This window comes from Micropterus salmoides, unplaced genomic scaffold (genome assembly GCF_014851395.1).
Source record: "Micropterus salmoides isolate LMB-PRFRI ecotype aquatic unplaced genomic scaffold, ASM1485139v1 Ms_hic_scaffold_9, whole genome shotgun sequence".
NCBI classification, from domain to species: Eukaryota; Metazoa; Chordata; class Actinopteri; order Centrarchiformes; family Centrarchidae; genus Micropterus; species Micropterus salmoides.
The window spans coordinates 27,451,415-27,470,317 of NW_024044681.1; the positions used below are offsets into that span (position 1 = coordinate 27,451,415).

At 40.1% G+C, this 18,903-nt stretch overlaps 3 protein-coding genes across 5 annotated transcripts; 1 reads left to right on the forward strand and 2 right to left on the reverse strand.

Annotated features, from left to right (window-relative positions):
• Window positions 1–215: 215 nt before the first annotated feature.
• On the reverse strand, window positions 216–4,493 carry rraga (Ras-related GTP binding A). Of its 3 annotated transcripts, none has more exons than XM_038708959.1 (10): window positions 4,414–4,493; window positions 3,902–4,024; window positions 3,247–3,346; window positions 3,074–3,140; window positions 2,735–2,957; window positions 1,508–1,603; window positions 1,302–1,424; window positions 1,115–1,206; window positions 902–1,017; window positions 216–805 (listed from the first exon to the last, which is right to left on the reverse strand). In XM_038708959.1, the coding sequence occupies exons 2-10, from the start codon at window positions 3,926–3,928 to the stop codon at window positions 702–704; spliced, it is 948 nt and encodes a 315-aa protein (XP_038564887.1). In that variant the 5' UTR covers window positions 3,929–4,024; window positions 4,414–4,493; the 3' UTR covers window positions 216–701. The 3 variants fall into 3 exon arrangements, with proteins under 3 accessions (XP_038564887.1, XP_038564886.1, XP_038564888.1); XM_038708958.1 differs by having other exon boundaries at window positions 4,329–4,486; XM_038708960.1 differs by having other exon boundaries at window positions 3,902–3,965; window positions 4,329–4,441.
• Window positions 4,494–7,032: 2,539 nt separating this feature from the next.
• On the reverse strand, window positions 7,033–10,301 carry LOC119895736 (charged multivesicular body protein 1b). Its single transcript, XM_038709030.1, has 8 exons — window positions 10,126–10,301; window positions 9,018–9,115; window positions 8,754–8,900; window positions 8,569–8,637; window positions 8,351–8,458; window positions 8,211–8,254; window positions 8,020–8,092; window positions 7,033–7,740 (listed from the first exon to the last, which is right to left on the reverse strand). The coding sequence occupies exons 1-8, from the start codon at window positions 10,139–10,141 to the stop codon at window positions 7,696–7,698; spliced, it is 600 nt and encodes a 199-aa protein (XP_038564958.1). The 5' UTR covers window positions 10,142–10,301; the 3' UTR covers window positions 7,033–7,695.
• A 106-nt stretch (window positions 10,302–10,407) lies between these two features.
• Window positions 10,408–18,147, forward strand: LOC119895735. The gene is made up of 2 exons (XM_038709029.1): window positions 10,408–10,980; window positions 13,778–18,147. Exon 2 carries the CDS (start codon window positions 13,787–13,789, stop codon window positions 16,094–16,096), a length of 2,310 nt encoding a protein of 769 aa, XP_038564957.1. The 5' UTR covers window positions 10,408–10,980; window positions 13,778–13,786; the 3' UTR covers window positions 16,097–18,147.
• The last annotated feature ends 756 nt before the right edge of the window (window positions 18,148–18,903 follow it).

Consider the following 18,903-nt stretch of genomic DNA (forward strand, 5'->3'; position numbering starts at 1 on the left):
ACTGCTGTCAACTCAATGCAACTAGCTTGTCAGGTGCACTGAACTGTCCTGTACACCCTTCCGCACCTACCCATACCCCAAATCACACAGGAAGTAAAAGTGTACTAATATGTATATCTGTTCATAACATAAGTACCATAAAAATTAAATTTTTGTAAATGTTGAGTGGCGAGCACTATCCAAAGATAAAAGCAGAAAAAACACATTACAAATGATACTTTTTGAAATATAACTATATTGTTCGTACTTTTCAAAGTTTAACAGCTTACAAACTGCATTTGAAAATCAAACAGTATCTGCTGCTTATCATTTGGAGATAACATCCCCCGATCACTGGGATTCACTGCACATCGTGAATGGAACTACTTTATAAGACAAAGTGTGACAGCAAAGGTAGCCCCCCCCCCCCCCTTCAAGGTAACTTTTCATTTTACTTTAATGCATAGAGACAGGGCAAATATTTCAACAGACTATATCGTGGTTCAAGATATATGTGATCACTGTAGAAATTAGACCAAAAGAAGATGCGATTTCTCCCGTAGTAACTGTGATTGAATGTGAATATATATATATATATATATATAGAGAGAGAGGAAACAGTGCAGGGCTGCTCATAGGTTACAGAGCTGGAAGACCGCAACATGTTGTCTGCAGTCTGTGGACTGATTGGCTGAGAGGATCCAGTGGGACAAATGCGCCGGCTAGCGCATTCGCATGTGAAGGCTGTGCTTGGGTCCATCCACCCGCTCCAACTTCTCAAAGTGTTTCCTAGCATTACGGATATTGATGAGAGTGGCTGCAGATGCTGGGAAAACAGAAACATGGATTTTTTTTTAAATTATGCTGATTCGGTTTCTTGACTGTACATTCGCTGCAGAGAAACGCTATCTTCTCTACTTACGAATGGAAGGGTCCGACATGATGACCATGACATATGTGTTAGAGGTAAAGACGTCAATGAAGGCCGCAAAGTTGGAGTTCCTCACTTCCATGCTTTGGAAAGAGGCTGCGAGCTTACTGGAAAAAGAAAGGTTTTTTTTTTTTTTTAAATCAGAAACACCATAAAGATTCAGCAGGTGATGTGTGGAGTGACAGTGATGTTTTTTGTACTTACCTACAGCTGAGTTTGAACTGTTTGATAATGTTACTGATCTTCTCAAACCGGTGGGCATCACGCTGCTCTTTGCACTGATAGTGGGAGATCACCTGCATTTATAAAAACACCATGCAAAAACTGTCATTACTAGATTCAGATGTTCTGCCCAGACGCTGTCGTGCCAGAGGAAAGCGTTTGCTCTCACCAGGAAGGTGGCTCTCTCAAACAGAAGGACTTCATCGGCCTCTATGATCTGCGCAAAATTTCTCAGGTTTGTCTCCAGCTGCTGGACGTTTGGGATGAGTTGGTACACTATGCTAGACCAGGCCTGCAAAGACAATTAAAAATGTTTCTTACGGTGTCAACTTTGTTACTCGACATCTGAACATGCAACCAGTGAATTGTCTCAACCTTATACAGGGTTTCGTCCCAGATTGATGTCCTGAAGCAAGTGCAAGCAAGAGGTCTGGACAGTCTCTTCAGATCTTCTTCCCGCTCCTTAAAGATCTGTGGAAACCATAGAAAGTATTGAAACAATTAAGACTTTTCCTTGGTTCAATATCACTAATAAATTAATAAATAAATCAAACAAAGAAAGTTTATTTCTTATTAAAACTGGTAGCTAAATTGATATTGTTTATTTTATGTTTCACTACCACCTCAGGATTCAGTGTTGCTCTGCTGCATAGTTTTAATTTATTATTCAATAATACTACACTATAATACTAATATAATATTAATACTTATTGTATTTTTGGGGCATTTTGGGGAGAGTGGACAACTGGGAAATGATTGATGTAGCAAAGGGCCACAGGCAGGATTCAAACCTGCTCAACCAACTGAGCCAACTGCGCCCCTGCTTAGTTTATTTCAAAAGAGAAAGTACCCACTGACAAACAGGGGGAAAAAAAGAAAAAACACTGTCAAATGGGCACGCAAAATTAGCAAAAGGGCAACTTTCATTTCTCATATTTACCAGATGTTAGAAAGCACCCTGAAAAGTCCAACTGTTCATTATTCCACCCTTCAGTATTATTTACCTACACCATAGAAGCTGTGTGCGCCAGATTTCAGGCAGAGCTGGTCGATAACTTGTGCGCACATGTGAGTGTATGTGGGGAAATCTTTGCCTAGGTCAAGTGACAGGATTTTGACAGAAAAAAAAAAAGCATAATCATCTGTTTCCACCTCATCTTGCCTTCATTCTGCATCTTCCTTCAAAACAATAACCACGCTGTTGTTAACACTAAAATAGTTTTGCATATTTAAAAAATCATCATCTTATTGAGATGTAAGCAGCTTACATCGGCACATCTCAATTTGTTAAATAGTTAAAAATATTGTAATATTGTACAATCTTTCAATGTATCTACTTTGTCCCTAGTGTCATGGCTGGCTGATTTATGGCACAGTAATGATTTAATTGTACAGCTTGTGTGTAATAAAGGTTTAATCTTGTGAGCCAAAAATTTCAAAATGGTTTAATGTCACTTTATTGTCATGCTGGTAACAAATCCATGTTATGTCAGTTTCAGGTAAAATTACTTCAATAAAGTCCTACCACTACCAAATCTGCCAAAGATAAACCACAGAGGGGAGAGCTACTACTAATAATGAAATAAAAATTGCTAAACTTACCAAATCTCTCTGGTCTTCCTGCACCAGATCCATTTTGTGAACGAGGCAGAACACTTTAGCGTCGGGGGAGTTCTGCAGGATGGCCTCAAGACAGGACTGGTAGTAGTGCATGTCTTTCTCCAGCTCACGGCTCTCAACATCAAATACATAAATAAGCACCTCTACGTTTCTGAAAATGTTGTCCCTCTGACTGGTGAAGTAGTTCTCCATGAACGTGTCCTGTCTGATGGGTAAAGGAAGCACAGAGCAACGTTTCACAGAGGCTTTCAGATTAGGGGAAAGACTTTGAGTTGTCAAGCTTTGTCCGAAGATGGCAAATAATAAACACATGTACTTTACCCTCCACAGTCCCACAGGTTTAGAACCAGATTGCCAAGAAACCGTACATGGGAGTGCTCCACGTCAACTACATTAAACACCGGATGAAAAGATTTTTTTAACAACGAGATTAAAGAAAGATCTAGCATCAAAAACTTATCTTCAAGTAGTCCTTTTCTTTAAAGTTCTCTTACTTGTAGCTCCAAGGCGGCGTGTGTCTCGAGCTATGTAATTGGCAAAGATGATTGATCTCATACTGGTCTTTCCAGACCCACTTTTCCCCATCAGTAACACCTGAAAGAATAAATGCAACAGATTAGACACCACTGAAATTAAAACCTTATCTATCCTCTCCTCTACTCTCATGGCTAACTGTGGAAGAAATATTCAGAATCTTTCCTTAAATAAAAAAGTTACAATATCGTCATTTAAAACACTTAATTAGAAGAAGTCCTACTGAAGAAACTAAAAATAAAAGTACTCATGCAGGAGAATAACTCATCAGCTTTATTTTATATTTTGTGATCATTGGTACATTAATGTGTAATCATATTTTATTTTTTAAATTGTAGCTAGTCGAGGGAGCTCATTGTAATTTCTTTATATACTGCAAGGTTGTTGAATCCATAACTATGTATCATATTCCAATTTGACCTGAAAACGTGAATTTTCCATTATTATGGTGGTTTTAACAACAGCTGACAGAATCATGTTAAGGCTTGGGAACAGCTAAAGCACCAAATCTAAAAGACTGTTTATGAAATGAAAATCCTTGAGTAAAGCACCTCAATATAAAATAAATGTAGTTGCGATGCTACAAAGAGTCAGTGACTAGCCTCAATGCTTCACCTTTTTTTTCATTGCTGTGCTTGACATCCCCCTCAGCAGACACGATGTAGAGTATTTGTCTGAGCTGCAAGTCAGATGACTTTAGTCAATGTCCGCAGCAGCTCTCCTCTTCCTCTCCTTCAACTGCTCAACAAACACAAATATTTTTCATCTAGCTGTCACGTGCTGAAACAAAAACCTGATATAACTACGCGTTTAAAAGCTTAAATGAAAAACAATTACAACACATAACCGGTCATGAGTTTATTAGACTCAAAAGAATATATAAACAGTTTACCAACTTGATTAAAACTCTTTTCTTTGTTCCGGACAAACACCTAAGCTAATGCTAAGTTAGCTAGCACGACAGACAATCCAGATAAATGTCAAGCAGCTTCACCAAGCTAAACTGCTAGCTAGCAAAGTTATAATTCAATAGTGTACTTACCCCAACAGGCTGGAGCGGTTACTTAAACTCAAGCAATTTTACACTACAGTTTTATTTTTTAAGATGTTGTAACGTTATACATTACTTGGTAGAAGCAGGCAGTGGAGTGAAGATCAGCTGCTTCCTGTTTACGCCAATGTCACATGACGATGTCTTGCTTTAAGCCCTGAGTTTTGTCTCACAGGCAGTTTTTGCTTCGTTAAGGGACTGTAGATTAGGTTAGGGTCCGCAGTCTTATCGATCTCTTAAGCAGAAAGTTAAAAACGGAGAGAGAAATATTAGGTCATATGTTGTTAAAATATATATTTTTTAATTCCACATACTTTGTTTAAAGAAACTATTGAAGGCATTTGGAATAGTTGTATTCACCATCCTTTAAAACTGAATCTGTTTTTTAAAATTCCTTTTCTTATTAAATAATATGTTTAATGATCTCATCTGAGTCTAAATTTTCCCTCATAGGTACACTCAAAGAAACCAACAATATAATGTTATATATAAGATAATTTAATTCAACGGGACTTCATTAGCATGGAAAACAGCTGTTTACTTTGCGCAAGTGTAGGCCTCCTTAAACAGAAGAATTGTGCTATTAAAATGTATAATTAATTGTATTAACAATAAAAATACAAATGAAGAAATTAAGCAAATACTGTTAAATATATACACACTGCAACATTTTTTTATGAATGTAAATTTATAATCTCTTTTTAGCGCCTTACCGATTCAATCTACTTTGGCTTTTAGTTTCTTCTTTCCAGTGTTTCTTTACATTGCGTTGTTTAATCTGATTGGTGATGTTGTGAGACTGGTCATGGTCTGAGTGGGTGCAGAACAGCGAGACTCTTTTCTGGACTTAGCTCTTGGGTTTGGAGGGCTTTCCGGTATATGCTGTCTAGGGGACTGGATTTAAGGTGATTAAAACATTTCAGTGCTCTCTGTTTGAATGTTAATTATGAGTGGGTATCTTCAAGTAAATATTCTAAATCTAAAATAAACATTTTAGTTAAATGTCTTACTGTTGATTAAATTGTTGGTAGAATAATTTATGAATGAGTTTAGGGAACTTATTAACAAGTAAATGATCATTAGGCTACTATAAACACTTAACATCAACAGATTTTCCATCTTGTGTCTAGTAATCACAGTAAGTCCTAAGATGTGAAATTAAAATAATATACTTGTATGAATAGGTAGCCTAAACTGTTTTTTCTGCATGCTGTTTAAATATGAACCATCTGCATCAACATTTACTGTTGTAAAGCATACAGACACCTGCTTCAGAGACCACAGTAACACATATAGGTGACAACGAAAGAACGTATGCATCTCTGCACTACTATTTTCACAGACCATGTGAGAGGAGAAACTTGTGCTCCTTCTTAGGGATGCTTGTTGCTGGGACCCAAACCCCTGTGGTTTTCTTTTTCACCTTATGCATGATGATCTGCTTACAAGCAATGTTGCTGTCATCAATAATTCATCCATAGTGGGAAATAAACACTCTTAGTTCTTTTAACTGTAATTTAATTTAGACTCCATTTAGGCTCCATTTTAAGGTAAGGTAAGCTACATGAAGTATTGCTATGGTCTATTTTAGTGTCTCTGTAATAAGCCTGACTGGAAACCTCTTCTAGAGAAATTCACTGCTGGTCTGAATGGACTTTCATCAAAACATATACAGACATTAACACTGTTCCGATCAACGAATATGATGAAGCGTGGCTATTGCTCACAATGCCCACTAGATGGCAATGAAACGTCATGGGTATGGAGGGGTTAAAGCACCCTCATCATGGATGTAATAACCTCCCTCCTGTAGAGCAGCACAACAGCAGGTGGACAGAAAGAGAAAGTGCGGCTGCAGCACGACAGAGGCCGGGCCACGGTGAACAACGGACCATAGATGGGCCCTATATGTGTTTTCATCCAGTCTCCGTTTGTAAGAGTGTTTGAAACAGGAAAAAATTGATTCCCATTCCTCAGTCTGTTCATGAAAGAACAAAAGTTAAGAGTCATAACCAGAGTTATTAAATAAAGATGTCAATATAATGTTATGTTGTCTTAAGACTTTCAAGGGTGTTTTGTGTCAACCAGCAGAGGAGACCGGGGTTGGTTGTTACATGTCTGCTATGAACATGTAACATTTAATAGCAGACAATTGTAACTAATTGTATCTCACTAAAACGAGTGAGTTTTTCGTCCTGGGAGCAGGTTCGGGAGACCTGGGATGGTTGTAACATTTCTGACATTTCTGCCGGTATCTCGGGGCTCTTTTAAGCCAGAGCGTCAAATGAGAGTTCCCTGGCAATGACGTGACCTGATAAAATCGGCATTAGGAAACCTTTTACTAAACCTGACACACCTGAAATACCTCTTATGTTATTATATTACATTTATATTATTGCCCTATGTGATTTATTTGCACCAAATTTCTCACAAGGTTTCTTATGGATTTTCCCCTATAAATATTGGCACCTTTATCATGAACAAGACCCTTCCTCTTGTGTTCAACCCGACAGATGTAGGTGCCATTACTTCAACATAAAAACACACTGCAATTTCTGAGATGTCACAGAGCCAAGGTTGTACAGTATGTCACTTTGTTTTGCAGTTAATTTTCAAAATGGAGGTTTCACTACAGATGGAATAAATTTATATATAATCACTGAAAACGACAAGTTATTTCAAAAATGCAAATAAATAAAAGTATTATAAAACTTTATTGTTTACTTTCTGTATGCAATCTCCAGACAGTAACCCCTTCCCAAATGATCAGTGAAAATACTGAAGATGACCAGACCAACAGACGCAAAACATCCGGTATCTTCTTAAAATATTTGTCAGGAGGAAAATACAACAAATCAACACAGGAAGTCAATTCAACATTAAGGTGGGGAAGGTCTTTTACATTCTGACACCAAGAAAAAAAACCCCAATGTTTTCTGCAATCATGCACGTATGAACCAAAAATGTAATTCTAGTCCAAAACCTTAAACTTATTCTTCACTATGAGTATTTGAAATTGGCCAATAAATAGAAGGTAATAACTGTGATGCTCCATATTTAAAATAAAAAATGCATTGAGTTCTTAAGTATACATATGAAACAATTGCATTACATTACACATTTCTCATGGGTAAATATGTATATTTCAGAAATACATACATTTTCTACAACCAGCATCTCTGTTAGTTTACAGAAAAGGTATCCAAAGATACTAAAAACACAGAACCAACAAGGGCCATTATCTGCAGAAAACAAAACAGTAGCTCCTCAACAGAGACAGGTGAGTTGTAATGAGGAGAAAAGGCGTCGAGTAAGATTCAGGTAGTGTACAGGCATCCTAAAACTCTGCAGCCATCCTTTACACTTGATCTCTGAGTTTGGCGAGCCTTTGAGACAATTCATCCTTTGGACGCAGAGAGGGAAAAGACAGGCATTAGTGAGGAGGATGGGAGATGAGAGAAGATTCAGGGTTATTTGGAGAATCCACTCCATTAAACTTTTTGCAAACACTGCATTTTTGTCTCTTTTTTGACAAATACACAGTATTATAGGTAGAGATTTGGACAAATGTGACATTTCTTTCAGTTGAAATGTTGTTATTGTAATCCCATTTCCTATGTCCTGCCCACCCAATTTGTGAGATATATACAGTAGATGTGAAAAGATTATAACACATGTGTACCTGTTCTGCAGAGGCCACGCTGGTACCCACTGATCCCGTCTGGCCCTGAGGGAGCTCCATGTTCAGGTCCAATCTAAACATGATGCACACACCAATATTCAAAACCTTACTTGTGTACTTACAATGTATTTACTTACATTATACTGAATAATACTCTCCAAAAAAAGAGACAAAAAAAAAAAGAAGGTTACCCTGCTTCATCAGCCATTTCATGCAGCAACGAGTCCACTTGATTCTGAAACACACATTAGATTTACAGTGAATGTGCTTGCCGTTAACACACCGTCGGAACAAAAAAAAAAAAAAGAATGAGTAGAGCAGAAAAATGTACCTGTGGTGTTGTGAGGGTTGTTGTGCTGCTCATGGTGTCCTCCATATGGGCTGTCTGAACATCCAGGGTTTCAAACTGGTGTTCAAATTTGTCCATGAGGGCTGAAATCTGGAGGAAAAGTGGGGGATTGAGACATTGTTTTATTTCTTGTTATTAGGTATTTGTTGCTAAAAAGAAATATGGAAGGTCATATAATCTCACATAAAATGCCACTTTACCTTTTCCAGATTCATACTCTTCAGAGTGGCATCCATGCCTTTCACCACTCCAGCCATAGATTTTGTGACCTTTAGGAATAAAACATGGCATCACTAACATGGAAACCACAATGACAACAGACAAGCGGTAACTGATTTTCGAGGCCTACCCGCAGTATGCAGTGACCCAGTATTATTCAATGTACCTGGTTCATTGTAACTGCAGTTTGGACCCTTGCTGCCACTGCATCGACCCGAGCGCTCATCCTCAGGAAGTTCACAGACTGGTTCTTCTGTCTGATGGCGTTTTCTGCATGGATCCTTGCCACTTCCATATTCCCCTTCTGAATGGCCTAGAAATTAAACAAAAAATACAAAGTGGTTCAGAAAAAGTCTTCTGCAGCCAACACGAGCCAAGGGGGCTTTCATGATGCTCCAGCTTGATGACTGGCTTCAGTTGTGCAACTTACTTTCTTGACTTTAGACTTCTCTATTTTTTCCTCTTTATCACATTTCTTGGCATTTCTTTGGAGTTCTTTGGCAGCGAACTTTAAATTGAAGAGATTTTCTGTGATACAAGGTTAAAGAAGTCCAAACAACAAACAACATTGGATGACAAATGATATAGCTGGGGATAACTCTAAAAACGGCTGCTGGAGGAAATGGCAGTGAGAGGTCTTCTCATATATTGCTGACTAAATCTCTGTCCTCATGTGTCATGTAGTTCTCTCAACTCAGAACCTGTTAATCATTGTTGGAAATACATTTGCTCAAGACTATACGATGTGTTACCCCTTTCTGGTGGCAACTATGAACTGTGAGCCCCTGTAAATTGCTGATCAGTGCATTGTACAAATGTTCAATAAACAAATAGCCAAAAAATTGAACCCACATATTGAATCTGAACCCTGAGGGTCTGGGAAGTTCCCTGCTTTGCTTGTTTAGTAATCCAACCTCAGCTGTATGTTCCCACTTTCTTAATAAATAGCCCGCATTTGGTCTGCTAATTAAAACTACACTTACACTTTAAAACAATAACAATTGTACTATTAACTTTAGCTGAGTAGACACGCTGTGACAAATACAGGTTATGAAACTGGTATTGTTTGTTTCCTTTTCATTTGCCTGTGTTTAATGCAGTTCCTGTGAAGCCTTCATGGCGCTGTGTTAAATCACAAGATTACCTGTATAAAACACGCCATGTGTAAAGACGTGGGCCCGCGCCGAGCACACATTGGTTATTTACGTTTATGTGGATTAGTAACTAACACCTGGACTATATGGTTACACTATAAATCCCCAAGTGTCAGTTGTTGTGTATTTCCAGCTATTAGCAATGAGCTTCCAAGGCCTTCAGCCCAGTTGTGTCCCATTTTACGACGCCTGAATTTCACTAGGAAATGTTCAGGTGATTCAATAAGGCAGCACTTGTGCCTGCGGTGGATATCTGACCTACTTAGCAATGTTGCATGTCTGTCGCACATAAATATCACCAGCTCCCGTCGTGTTGTTTATTCGGTTTTCAAGCTATTAACGTCACACCAGTCTTCTCTCTCACCACGGTTTTTTAAAGGATACTTTCCATGCTCGGCATCTCGAGGCGACTCTTCGGTATGAACAGCTACACGATGAAATCCTCACGGTTAGTCCGCGGAGGTGTAAAAAAACTTAGTCTACTAAAACTTGCCAGTGAATCTGTCTGGGTTTCGGTCTTCGTCCTTCTTCCGCACTTCCTAACGCTGTACCAAAATATGAACGACGTCAGCATCACGTGGTGACGTCACGAGGGAGCTGCTCTCCCGCGCCCCTCCTCTTCTGAAAATGTGAATGAAAAGAGAAAAAAAACTAACCGTCAGTAATAAAACACGGCACTTTTAATGTTGTAATTCTTACATTCCTCGTTGTTATTATTATGTGAGTGTCTTCAGTCAGATAAAAGTGGACGTGGCGTTGTAGAGGCGAAGTAGTGGGCGGTGAAGGTGGTTGATTGATGATTAGATTTACGGTGTGGATCACGGCGGGGAGAGAGGATGACTCACTCCGTCTGATGTGATGTTCACCCCGCAACAGCTCGGCAGCAGTGCGGTGGCACGCCGGTAGTCCAGCCTGACACAGCGGTGTGCGCCACCAATAAAAAGTCAAACTTTATTAAACTGTTAAGATGTGTTTTGGACGGCGCAAAGATACCTTGTTTGTTGTCACCGGGTAGTTAGAGAGAGAGACCGGGCGTCGTGATTTACCGTAAATTTCGTGACGCCTGATTGCCATGGAAACAGTGCTCCTTCTGCTGAGGGGAAACTGTCCGTGTTAACTTCAGCATCAACCTCTCCAACGGGGTCGGATAAACCTGTTGGATTATCCACTGTTTTTTTTTTCTTTTCTTGCATTGCTGTCTCTGGCTTTACTTTCCATTTTAATTTGCCCACAGGCCAGGTGAGTTTTTATCATTGTGCGGCTGTTGTGTTATCTCATTGTGTCTAAACGCAGTTGACGTTACTGTTTATTTTCCAGTTTCAGACAAAATATCTGCCTGCTTATGTACTTAGACCGAAAGTCAACTTGTGATCTGCGTTTATGTCTCACCGAGGATAGGCTATATGTAGGCCACCATAAAATACAGATGCTCGGCTCATTTTGAAGTAAGTGGTGATTTAGTTAGTTGATACATGGGCAACATTTTGAGTTCAGGGGGAAACATGTTGAGGCTGTTGAGAAGAGAAAAGAGCAAAAGTGGGCTGTGCAAAATGTTGTTGGTCATATGAGTGTTTTAAGAAAAAATGTCCACCAATGTCACGACAATCTGTAGGCTGAATAATATAGTATGTGGTGTGCTGTAATCCATTTACCAGGCGTGCTGATTAGATGTTTTATTTTCATATCCTTGAACACCACCATAAGTGGTGCATTTTGTGTCGTTTTTTTGCGCACAAGGAAATAATCCCGGAGAGCCAACGAGTGATGCTTCATTCAGGGGCTGTATGACTCATATAGTCTTATCTATAAAGAAGCCAAGTGGCAGGAGAGCAGTCCTGCTGCAGGACCGAGCTGATGTAACCCCTGAGATTCACTAGAGGCTGCTGTGGTCCATGCTTCCCTGTGCCCCGGGTTACTGCCACTGCGAGCATTTACACTGACGCCCGCCAAGTACTAATACAAGCTGAGGATGTATTGGGGCTGTTCACATACTGGGCATTGAGCAGACGATCAAATGCTGTGTACATTCCATTCCATGACCAGGCTACTTTGAAAACAATAAAATTAAAAAACATGGTTTGCTATTTTCCCCCCCACTGACATAAAACATATGTTTTGAAGTAGCCTATTTACATGAATCTTTAGTCACTCTGGCTAGATTTAATTTCATTTATACACAAAATAAGTGAGTATAATTATTCTGATAATAATAATCGTGACACACAGCCCCATACACCTGAAGACCTAAAAAAACTGGTGCGTCTTCACATTTTCTGTCAGGCTTTAGGTAATTGCAATAATTGACTGACCTCTAACTCAGATATTAAATTTCATACACATTGAATTTGATTACATTTAGAATTTTCTTTTCTAGTAGTAGTAGGGTGGAGCTGGACACAAAACAATAGCAGTGCAGCCTGGTGCAAAAATGTAATATGCTAAATATTCCCATTTTTTTATTCTGTAGCTTCAGACACACTTAAATGTGCACACACTCATGTTCTTCTCTGTAGTGTTTTTGACTGCTTTTTGAACACACAGAAAAGATCCAGTGTAAATTGTCCAACCACTGCTGACTAAATCAGGAAGGCAAAACAAATCTGAAAGTAGATCATTTAAAGCACATTACAAGTCATATCTTTTATTGCATACAATGTAAAGGATGATGACAGCATTCATCTTTCAAAGCACCCTGAGGACCCTTAACTGATCCGTTAAGCCTAATGGTGTCATAAACATATCTGAGAGTATAAAGGTCCTTTAAAGCTTATTTGCAATGGGCCAAAAATATGTTTGGCTTGTAGTGAGTGAGTCAGCGTACATTAATGATACCGTACCTTGTTCACTCTTACAAATACAATGTTATAACATTATATACAGCAGGAATAAGCACATTGTCAATCATCAGCATGCTGTTTAATAGCAACATAATTCAGTCCAGTGTATAACCACAGCATTACATGCCTTGTTTGGTATGAAAAGCTTAGATTCAGTACTCCTGCTTCAGAGGAAGAGAGCATATACAGGTGCAACAGAAACAGACAAGTCCAGCCTGCCTCTGTAGATCTATCAGCCAGATTGTCCCCGCAGCTGACAGCCAGAGAATGACAGACAGGTGAGTCACCTGTAACCAGCAGACCAGCACATGACACGCCAATCAGTGTTTGTTAAACAAAATGGCGTGAGAAACCGCTTGTGACGTCACTCATAACACTATAGGAATGTATTGAATCGCTGTCAGAAAAAAAATCCCTTTCAAAACTCACAATGCATTGTGGGAGGGGTTGCAATACAGAAGACACATCCATCTTATTTACAGCTCAAAAAGTCACATCTCAGAAATTTGTTGTCTGCATTAGATTGGTTGAAGCAAATATCTGTTATTACCATGTGGTAGAATATTCATAATCTGTTTAAGAAATAATTTCAACTTGGGTAAAATAAATGAGTTGCAGACTTTACAGCTAAACTGTTGCAAGCAATGCCATTCAGTTGACTTGGCCAAATGTTATGATGCTGTTGCCACCTGGTGGTAGCACTCACTTTGAGTATGTTGCTGTCCTGTATTTTGAAGAAAATCTGAGCAGTGACTATTTCACATCTTGCCGAATAAGCAATATCTCATTAGCACATACTGCAGCCAGAAAGGAATAATGATGGAAACATCTCTGACAAAAGCCTTAAACAGTGCGTTTTTGTATTTGTTTGACTACACTTTTACATTTGAGACTTTCCAGAGACGAAAACAAAAGAGCAAACGAGTGAAACATATTCTAAAGGATAAGGACAAGGTGCTGGGGTGATACAGACAATGTGTAAAGTGAAAAATAGCTTTTTCTGCACACATTGCTATTTGAAAAGGGCATATTGCACAGAAGACAAAAGGGAAAGGCTAGTGGATTATGAAAAACCTGCTTTTTTTAAGATTACAATATGTTTTCTGCCCCATTGCACTGCCTCAACCTTTCATTGTCCATTATTCCTCACATCAGACATAATGTGAATGTGATACACATCTCAGACCTCTTTTTCACAGGTAAGGGTGATGGAGCTGCAAACAGAGAAGAGGTTTCATAACTTGACCCTCGAGCAAATCCAAGCTCTGGACAAGGTCTTGACTGAGGTGATCCCCATCCATGGACGAGGAAATTTTCCTACACTGCAGGTGAGAGCGAAAGACATCATACGTGTGGTGAAGGATCGGCTGGTCGAAAGAGACATCCAGGTGAAAGATATACGGCTTAATGGCGCGACTGCCAGCCACGTCCTGGTGAGGGATAACGTCCTGGGCTATAGAGACCTAGACATCATTTTTGGAGTGGAGCTGCCGCGGCAGGAGGACCTCCAGGTGATTAAGGAGGTGGTGCTGGGCAGCCTCCGAGACCTCCTCCCTTGTGGAGTTAACAGACGCAAGATCACCTGCCTAACGATGAAGGAGGCTTACGTGCAAAAGATGGTGAAAGTTTTCAATGAGCATGACAGATGGAGCCTTATCTCGCTGTCTAACAACAGAGCTAAGACCGTGGGGCTCAGATTTGTAAGTTCCCTTCGGAGACAGTTTGAGTTCAGCGTGGATTCCTTCCAGATAATACTAGATCGCATGCTGGAGTCTTACTGGGAGACTGAAAGGAAACAAGGAGGAAAGTTGGCATTGAATGCTGGGAATGTGTCTAAAAGAGACAATGAGGATGGGAACAAAGAGCAAGAGCAAGCAAGCGTTCCTCTGGATGTAGAAGCAGATATTGAAAAAGACTCGTCAATGGCAACCAGCCGAGAAAGTCGATGTCAGGATGAAGCAGTTTCTGTGCTTGAGAAAGAGCTTCCACAGGCTGAGGTTGAGCATGTAGATGGAAAGCACGAGGAACAGGAGGTGTCAGAACCTGTGAGTATTAACTTACAGCAGGAGGAAGAGGAAGTGGGTAGCATAGAGGATGTTCATTCAGAGGAGGACATTGTGTTTGAGCTATGTGAAGAAAATGGAGAAGAGAAAGGACAGTTTCACAGTGATTACCCTTTGGTTTCATCCCCTAAAACCTTATTTACAGATGTCAGGGATCCGCTGATGACACATGCATGTTTAAAGCTACAGAGCAATGAAGAGATGTCTGCGTCACAAGCTTCCCAGCAGGCATCTGTACGGCATACAGAAAAGTTGGCTCCGCAGGAAAAGGTCCATTGTGAAGAAATGACTCAGTTCAAAGGCGACTCTGTAATCTGCAGGACTGAAACCGCTCCAAGCCTTCAAGATTCACATCTTGAATGTTCCTTTCCTCCTCCAGCGAAGAAAACCTGCAGCACATCACAGGACATTGTACCAGACTACTGCCCCTCACCAAAATTACAAAGAAAAATGTCACGGAAGATGATCAGTAAGCCAGAGAAATGGTCTATACTGACTGATTTGTCAGATCTTACAACACAGCTGTTTCCACCCATAGAAATCCCAAAACCACTTCAGCCAAAGCCTCCTTTACAGGAGAGCACTCAAGTTCACTGCTCAAATGTTCCAGCCTCCGAGCCAGACACCTTAGACACCCTTACAGTTCCCCAACACAGTCCAGCCTGTACACTTAAGGATGGGACTGGCTCCAATGAAATTGTAGAACAAACTGTTAAGCCGAAACACTCGAAGAAGCCTCCTGATTCAGAGACTCAAGGCCACACAAGTGCAGCAAACGTAGCCTCACATCCTCAGATCAATGAGCACACGCCTAAGCTGGCAGAAACTGTCGCCAACAGCTGCGGGGCAAGCCCGTGTGTGGGGGCAGCAGAGGAGCACACCATCACTGTTGAAGCAGAGTGCATGTACGGTGACTTTGAACAGGCGATGGACCACCTCCGCCACCGCCTCATTGCCACCCGCAACCCAGAGGAGATCCGAGGAGGGGGTCTGCTGAAATACAGTGACCTGCTGGTGAGGAACTTCAGACCAGCCAGCGAGACAGAGATCAAGTCTTTGGAGCGGTACATGTGCTCCCGCTTCTTCATCGACTTTCCTGACGTAAGCGAGCAGCAGCGGAAGATTGAGGCCTACCTGCAGTGCCATTTCATTGGCAACGAGGAGGCGAGCAAGTACGACTACCTGATGACCCTGCGGCGCGTGATAGATGAGAGCACGGTGTGTTTGATGGGACACGAGAGGAGACAGACGCTCAATATGATCACTGTCCTGGCTCTGAGGGTGCTGGGCGAGCAGAACGCCATCCCCAACACAGCCAACGTCACCTGTTTCTATCAGCCGGCTCCATACATGACAGAGCCAATTTACAACAGCTACTTCATCACCCAGGCCCAGCCCCCGCTCGTCTACCACCCTTACCCTCTGCATGTCCACATGCAGACTGGCCTGGTGTAGCTACTGTGACACGCCCACAGGGAGGCATGTAGGCTGCTTTCAGCATGGTGCTCTGCAAGCAGAGGCACAAATGCAAGTTTTAACAACAACAACCACAGGCGCAGTGTTGTTTAATGCTTTGAAATCCCTCCTGCTTATGACATGAAAGATCAGAAGTGAAAGGGGTTTGGAGGCAAAGCACACCACCCTTTCAAGATGAACACTTTTGAAAAGGAAAGAAACGCTAAGAGCCCACTTTTCAGAGAGCTCATAGAGAGCAGTTCATTGAAGTGGAGGGACTTTGTTTGTGGCTGTTTCAGCTCAGTTTTGGCAGGGCTCTGTATTGGTCGCTATACTGGAGAATGTTGTAATGTGATAATTCTTTATGGCTTGAAGATAAACTTGTCTAACATTTAAAAACATAATCTATGAAACACCTGTTGGCAGCAAAAGTCCAAGTTGGGTTTAAGTTTGAATAATGATAAATCCTTTCTGTTTCTGAAGGGGCTAAAACCCCATATAGCTGTTTTGTGAATCATCAGTCTTTGTGGAGTAAATTTTAGCACGTGGCTATACCTGTGTATTCACTGTATAGTACAGCATTTACTGAGGCTATACATTAGAACAAAGTTGCTGTGGCTTTTCCATGATATTGTGCGTTCTGTATTTGTGAATGTCAAAGGTAGAAACAAGAGATTCAGTTCCATAAAGAACTATTAAATTATTAGGGTGGTGAGGGGGGCTGAACCTAATGTTTCACTTTGTAAAAAAATAAAATAAAAAATGTAAGCCTCCCAAGGGTTGTTAAGGCCCCTGAAAAAAAGTATTTCTCTAACCATGAAATAATTGTGAAAAATTAAGCAACAATCAGTTAAAGTTTAGAAAAGCATCTTTATTCATTGTTTTTTCAGAGTTTTGCACATTAGCGCTAATCTGCTTCGTCAGAACTTAATTTGTAATTTGACTAGTTCATATTGACAGTGGCCTGGCAACATGAGCAATCAACCCACCAACTCTAACAGATTTTCATTCAAATGTTGCAAAATCCTGATTGGTGCACAGAAATACACGGCGTCACCTTTCTCCAGCGAGAAAAGCAATGGCAAAAAAACAAAATTCAGAAATCTCTTGTATGAAATAACCAGAACTGTTCAAATGTGGGCGGACAAATGTGTTCTTTCTGGACCCCCATCACTTTTATCTGAAAAGCTTATTTGTCTAACTGTTAACTACACTGCAAAGAAAAGCTGAAACATCTAAATTAGTATGAGAAACAAAACACCCTCCCCTGCCTTGAGTCAAAAGGAAAAAATTATTTCCCTACAGCCCATTTGCATTGTAATCCTTTTGGCATAGTACTAGAAGTTATAATCCAGGAATTGTGGCCAATTCAACCTGCATTTTATCAAGTCAAAGATTTGCCTGTTGACGGCATTATGAAGAAAGCTTTGGCTGTCTCTAATTATTACGAAAATAATGTGTGAACTGCTGAAAATGCAGAGAGCATGTTGAATTCTGTTTTTCCCCTCAAACCTGCCATTACCGTCTTCAACAGGCTGAATAGACTTTCTGTGTGTATTATGTGGTGACAGTTGTTTGTTGTTGTGGACGTAGTGAATGTCAGCTCTGACGGGGTTTTTGCCTGCTGTTGTGAGCCAAAATGTTACTGCACATTTCAATTATTCAAGCAGTCTACGATGCAGCCAGAAGTTAGTGCACCCTGTCTCTGCCTGTTAGTTCATTGTGTATGCATAACTCCAGTACATGTACTCAGTATAAAAAATAAAAAAAATACATTTTAAGCACAGGTTAGGATACGTGGGCTATTCACACTAAATCTGAGACTGAAGCACAATGTAAATGCACATCGCTGTTGTCAAGTTATAAAGGTGTTTCTGAAATGCTTGTGAATCTCCCACTAAATATTGAAGACAGTACTGTGTGCGGTAGTGCCCTATGTAGCTTTAACGTGGTGTATCTTGAGACTTTGAGTATGTTGTGTATCATTAAGGACGTGTTTCACCAGTAGATAAATTAAAGTATTCCTGTTATGATATCTAGTTGCTGAGATTGTTGTGTTAATTGTGGTAATAAATATAACACACACACTCTTTGTCTGGAGTCTTCCATTGGTGGAGTTACACTTCAACTGCTATGCCATTCATTTGTACAATTGTCTTTGCATGCATTTTCCTTTAAATTATTATTAGTATTATCACACAAATACTTGAAATACTGGGAATTGATTTGTACCTTTATACTCATCCGTGACATAAGCTGCTACAGAAAGAATCATCACTGTTTACATATGCTCTTATCTGTAAGTCCCCAAAACACGTAAATACAAATTGATTTTGAGGCCGGTTTGCAGCATTTGGTTTTGAAGTGCTGCTGTTTTCAGCAATCTGGTATATGGTTAAATGTTTGTATTAAGGTACAAGGTTGTTTATTAGTCATTATACAGCACAAGGCTGCATAACGAATTGAAATTTGTAGTTCCTTCATGCTACACACACAACATGTGATCAAGTATAGTCCTATATTAAAATATAGGAACATATAAAATAAAATAAAACAACATACGTGTGCAGTTATATTTATACACGTAAACACCCCAAACATTCCCCAGTGCATTTTTTGAATTTGCATCTGGGATGAATGTAAACAGCAGCAAGCAGATGATAATATGAAAGTTTCATCTTCACAATAAACAGTCTGACATTTAGGAAGCCATCTTGACTGCGTTTGAGCACCGATGTAAAACGCAGAGTTCCTCTCATCTTTCCGGAGTCTTGCGCTGACAGCTAAGGCCACCGTCCATTAACATT